This window comes from Triticum aestivum, chromosome 7D (assembly GCF_018294505.1).
Source record: "Triticum aestivum cultivar Chinese Spring chromosome 7D, IWGSC CS RefSeq v2.1, whole genome shotgun sequence".
In the NCBI taxonomy this organism is placed as follows: Eukaryota; Viridiplantae; Streptophyta; class Magnoliopsida; order Poales; family Poaceae; genus Triticum; species Triticum aestivum.
In genome coordinates, this window is record NC_057814.1 from 26123475 (window position 1) to 26129474 (window position 6000).

The 6000-nt window shown below is 49.1% G+C and overlaps 1 protein-coding gene across 1 annotated transcript; it reads right to left on the reverse strand.

Annotated features, from left to right (window-relative positions):
- Positions 1-1203: 1203 nt before the first annotated feature.
- On the reverse strand, positions 1204-5751 carry LOC123166254 (oligopeptide transporter 7). Its single transcript, XM_044584024.1, has 6 exons — positions 5355-5751; positions 4680-5253; positions 2684-3253; positions 2345-2600; positions 2078-2260; positions 1204-1984 (listed from the first exon to the last, which is right to left on the reverse strand). The coding sequence occupies exons 1-6, from the start codon at positions 5440-5442 to the stop codon at positions 1367-1369; spliced, it is 2289 nt and encodes a 762-aa protein (XP_044439959.1). The 5' UTR covers positions 5443-5751; the 3' UTR covers positions 1204-1366.
- Positions 5752-6000: the final 249 nt, after the last annotated feature.

Consider the following 6000-nt stretch of genomic DNA (forward strand, 5'->3'; position numbering starts at 1 on the left):
TTGTTCCCTATTTGTACCCTGATCAAAATAATCTACAATTTTTTAGACTGAACTGTCAACAGGTAGAGTTCTGCTCACTAAACTACCTGCATTCACGGCAGTAGGACAATTTAATTTCTGTTATCCAAAAGGATGCCCTTAACTTGGAACCAGGCCACATCCAAATCCCTAGTAGAATCATAAGAAGTAAACCTTATGTTGAGGGACTAAAAAGTACTCCCTCCGATCCATAGTAATGTCATGGTTAAAGAGTAGGACGTTTCGTTCAAATTAAGTCAATTTTGATATGTCGTTTATTCATTTATCAAGCTTCCTGAGAACTAGTGTAATTTTTTGTTGGTAAGTAAGTACAGATGTGATTCTGCTTCACATCCTGGGTACAAGTCCGTCAGGACTGTCCCAACTGAATTATTTTTAACTGAACTTTGTCGGCAGAGCGAGTCATGTCCATCACCTCTTTCCTCTGGCTCCGAAAGTCTGATGCCTGCTCAAGGGTACATGGACTGTCCAGCAGAGGCTCCATAGCGGCAGTTCATGTCCGACAGGAATCGCTCAAAAGCCGACCATGACGAGCCACCGTTGCTCCAGGCCATGGCGGCGCCTTTCTGGTGAACAGACACTCACTCCTGGAGTTCCCTGCCTGTGTCGGACTCCATCACAAGCCTAACCTTAGCCTCCACCTCGTCGGCCTGGACCAGCCCCTGCTGCCACCCAATCATCTCCACCGCGATCCTCAGATCATCCACCATGAGCACCTTGTTCATCCTGTGCTCCGCGTACAGTGGCCAGCCCAACATCGGCATGCCAGCCATTATTCCCTGCCTGATTAACAGAAAGGAAGGAACCATTTTGATGACCTTATCTGCTGCATGGACAAGTGACATTGCAATTTAGACTGTTTAGCACAAATGATTCATTCAGTTGACATAGCTCTGGATTCAGCAAAAATAACTTCTTTTGTGCATTTTTGGGAGGAAGGCGATACTTTTATGCCACATGACTTTGTTAAGCCCAGAAGTTACATCAAACATACATCACAGATGATGGAAAAAGTTTTCTGTGTCATAATTTAATAAAAAGAAGAAACAATCTCTATCACAAGAAAACAGTAGTCATATAGTGACAGGTTGTGGTACTGCATAGTTAGCACGAAATTGCGATCATAAAGTTATTTGTCGTGCTGCATAGCATGCAAGAAATCGCTGTTATGAAGTTGTGACTTGCAAGGTTTTCTGAAGACAATGAAATAACACCAATTTCTCATCTCTGAATGGTTTGAAAATAAACATTATTTACATTGATCCCTGCATGCTCGTTGGCACTTTCCAATTTCTGCAAACAGGGACTACCAGACATGAGGAAATGGTCAGGTATACACTGGGCAACCCTCAACAAATATACCTTTAGCAGTGGGGCAAGAAGCCAGGGGGCATCCATCCAAGTCATTGCCCCACCAGTTCAAACTGATGTTCTCCAAGCCTAGGCACAGGTAAATTAACACAGCCATGAATGCCAAACCAGCATCTAGCGCACCTGAAAGCAGATAATTGTGTCGCTCCCACCAGTCACGTCGGTATCTATAGACCACATAGCCTGACAAAAACCCAACGAATATCCATGTGATGTAGTTGACTGCAGTGGCGGGTGGCATCTGGCCAGTGGAACCAATCAAGACGGGCATGTTGATAAGCAAGATCCAGTTCTGGCCTGGGAATGCCTTGTGTGCAAACCAGACGAGGAGTGGGGCAATGGCTCCCCCCAAGAAGAACCAGTTCACCGCCGAGTAAGTTCCTAAGTCCCCAAATATTCTGCGTGGGCTAATGAGACCCCATATGACTGATGCGTCGTAGAACACATGATCACCGGGGCAGGTCCAAGGGCTGCCTGCTGGGAGGAGCTCGGTGTCGCAGATGTTGGGGATTGAGTCCATCAGCCACCATGCCGTTCCGAGGTACACAAATGCCGCAATCAGAGTTCCCACCACCTGCCATGTTTCAAGAAGTTGCTTAGTGACACAATACAACAGGAGTACTTGTGCAGTAGAAAGGACAGAAAATCTATTTGAGTAAAAGCTTACCTGAGCCATGAACATGGTCCTTGGGGGAATCTTCATGTAGTGGCCCAACTTAAAATCTTGCAGAAACGTCAGAGCTTGGCTCATGCTGATGTAGCCATATACCTTGAAGCACATATTCGCGACGGGCCGTCCAGGGTACAGGTACCCCATGATGTACTCTGTGATAATGTTCAATCCCGGAGTCTGCATATAATGGAAGAATAAAAAATCAGGGAACTGGTGGTCTAGAGTTGTATGGTATGATATGCAAGTTGTCAGATTGTGAACCTGGTTCGTAGTTGCTGTGATAATTCCGATTGGGAGGGTAAAGAAAAAGGCAATGGCACATGCCAGCAGTACACCCCACCAGGGCAGCTGGAGTTGCTCGATGTAGTATTCACAAGCAAATACGGTGACTGCAATGTTAACAATAAGGATGCAGATGAACCACCACTCAGGGACCTGCTTATATCTCCTCATAAGCTTTGTATGTACGTCCACTCTCTTCTCTTGAAAAGCTGATTTACTTAACTGCCAGATTTCACTGCACAAAAGCACCATGATCCTTAGTTGCTGCAGTTCTGTAATTCTGCGAAACTGATTGACTATTTTTTTGCAGAATTTTACCTTCCGTGGAAGAGGAGGACATGGACGATCGTCGCAGTAAGGGATGCAAAACCAACACCGTACGTGACAGCGAAGAAGGTGCTGAGGTACAGCGGTCCATTCTTCTCATAGGCCTTCGTGTCGAAATGGAACTGGGAGTCCACGATGCTCGTGATGTTGTACTTCTGCCCGGACTCGGTGAAGAGCCCATCAGAGAAGATGGGAAAATTCCGCGCCTTGTAGAAGTTGAACCAGTACGCGATGGGCGTGATCACGTACATGATGATGAAGAATCCTGCGGCGACGTTGGCGGTGGCGAACCAGGGGCTGGCGAGGGGGCTCCCAAGGTAAGAGGAGACGGACGCCCAGTCGAGGCCGATGGAGCCGATCCCGAGGCCGTAGAGGCCCGAGCCGAGCTGCTGGGCGAACACGGAGTTGGGGAAGACCCAACAGATCCAGGAGAGGGAGGTGAGCATCTGGAACAGGTAACCTGGGAATATGTAGTAGACGAAGCTGCAGACGAAGGCCACCAGGAAGAACTGGCTGCGCGTGAAGCCGCCTTTGCTCCGCACCTCCTTCTCGTGGAGCGCCCTGGTTGGAATTTCCAGGAGTGGTTTCAGAGAATGGTTCGAATCCGAATCCGCAGGTTTGTTGTGTTTTAGATTTTGGAGATGATACAAAGTCTATTTTGCTGCCATGCTCAGGAAAAAGAAACTGGCTGATGGCTATTTTACGCTCTCTGAATCTTTGGTGTTTTTCCCCGCATGCTCGAACTGATCTCCATCTTATTCTTGTCTTGCGTGTTAATTACCTCGCTGCCTTTCCTTGAGATAGACAAATGGAATGGAATTTCTCTCCAGTTTCGTACATGCTATCTTGCTGTTACTGAAGAGAAAAACATGTGTGCATGATCATTCCTCTCCTACTATACTATCCTGCGGCGCATGTCGACTAGCTCAGCGTCTTTCTCCTTGGGACTGACACAGGAGATGAAATACCTCTCCTGTTTTGTTTGTACAACTTATGTTGTATGATCATTAGCTGTCTCATCAGCCTCAGAGTTCAAATGTGTAAGTTGGTTGCCTCTATGGAGGGCTGTTATTCTACTGCCATGTTGAGAGATTAAAAGTGGTTGGATATAACTGAAGCCAGCCGCTGGAAAGCTACAGACGCAGCTTGGTCAAATGATGTGGTTTCTTTAATTTCATCGATTTTGTTTTCGCCATTTCTTGGGATTCTGCTCGAGGGTCCTGTAATATATTAATGCCCCGCATTTCCTTTCATTGATTTCATTTTGTCAATGAGAGGCAGACGAGCCAACAATTTCATGATATAGTTTGATTCAAGCCAAGGCCAGATCTGACGTGCCATGACACATGACAGATTGACAGATAGCCAACCAGCTACTGGTCTTGCTCAAACATCTAAGGAAAGTGAAGGTGGCCTATGACAAAAGTTAACTGGGCAATTATCTTCTTAATGAGTAGGCGGAGCTTGAAAAAAAGCCAAACCAACCTGTTTGTCAGCTTGGTCAAACGAACTTGATCTCACTATCTCAGTTAACTTATTTTTTGTGTTGGCTGCTGGCTGGTCCTGTCATCATCAGTGCTACTCATTTCTTTTCATCAATTTCATTTTCTTAACTAGAGGCAGACCGGCCAAAAGTTTTTTGTGGCCGTTGATTTCATGATGATCTGGTTTGATGCAAGCCAAGGCCATATCTGACGTGTCATGATCCATGACCGGTAGCTACCCAGCTACTGTTCTTGCTCAAACAAAAATCAAAGAAACTCCTATTTGCAAGTTGCAACTAAGCATACATAGTTAACACGCATTGCTGACCACAAGCAGTAGCGAGCAAATAGTTGTCATGAAATGTACGTTTTTTATAAAAAATAAATAAGTTGCAAATAATCGTGGCTTTGATTAAGTCCAAGCATCAACCAGTCAACCCTCTGACAAGCGCACAAGATGAGATTGTTAATTAAGCGATTGAGAGGCGTGCGTGCGTGCGTACCTGAAGAGGGAGACCTGCACGAGGTTGGACGGCCACCACATGGCCGCCGGCTCCACGAGGTACCGCCGGAAAATCCCCGCCCACCCGAACCCGAGCACCTGCGTGGTGAGCACCACGAGGAGGGAGACGAGGAAGGTGAGGTTCTTGCCGTAGAAGACGCGGACGGCGGTGACCACGTGGATGGCGTACACGGTGCCGGCGCCGGCGTTGGCGAAGATGGTGATCAGCACGTGCTCCTTCACGTTGAACGGCCCCGGGTTGAGGGTGAACTCGTACGGCCTGCCGCGGAAGAAGGCCCGCTCCGGCAGCGCGGCCGCCATGAGGCGGCCCAGCGGCACGACGGCGATCTGGGCCGAGATGGCCGTGATGGTGAGCGGCTCCTTGCGGTACCAGAAGAACTGGTTGAGGAAGGAGAGCACGGCGCAGGACGCCATGCCGAGGACCCACATCCGGAAGGTGAGCACGGGGGTGTCCGGGTCGTCGCCCACGGGCACCGTCAGCGCCACCTGCTCGATCGGCGAGTTCTCCTCCTCGTCGTCGTCGGGCTCCGGCGAGCTCCGCGACGTGGACGGCACTGCATGGGGATGGGGAGCAGAGATGCCGATTAAATGGGCAGCACCAGCAGCGGCGGGAGCAGAGGTGCGTGCGCGGAGGGAGCTGGGACGGCGAGCTTACGGAGCGGGGAGGTGATGCCGTCGCCATGGCCGCGGTGCCGGAGCTCCTCCTCCTCTGCTTCTCGGTGGGGCTGGGAGGAGGACGCCATGGGCGGATAGCTCTAGCTGAGCTAGCGTACGACGGGCTACCTCCCTGGGCCTGGCTGTCCTGCTTGGGTCCTCTACCTCCTCCTCTCCTCCTCCAGCCGTCGCCGCATTGGGATTAATTGCTCTTCGTTTTCGTGGGAAAGGGACGTCTGTGCAACAAATATCGATCAATGGCAGTGCCGTGGACATTAACAATTAGTTCGTTGAAACGAGGAGCGCGATGAGATCTGAAGCGCGGTGCACGCATCGACATGATCCGTCCATGGTCAACTAATCCAGGGCAAGTATTAGTGGTTAGCAGCAACCATGGGTGTCTGATAGTATTTGTTCTAGAGTATGCATGCATGAATAATGGGGGAATCAGGTGGTTGAACTTGTTTGTGTACTCACAGGAGGGAGCCATCGTATCACTGGCCACGTTCCCGGTCAGGTTCATCACTCAACACATCATGTCATGTGGTGTAGCCTCAGTCGAGTTGTATATCTGCCTTTTCTTTTTTTTTTATAGGGGCGGTTAATTACTATTGGTAAGCTGCCTGAAAACAATTCTGCCGTCAGTC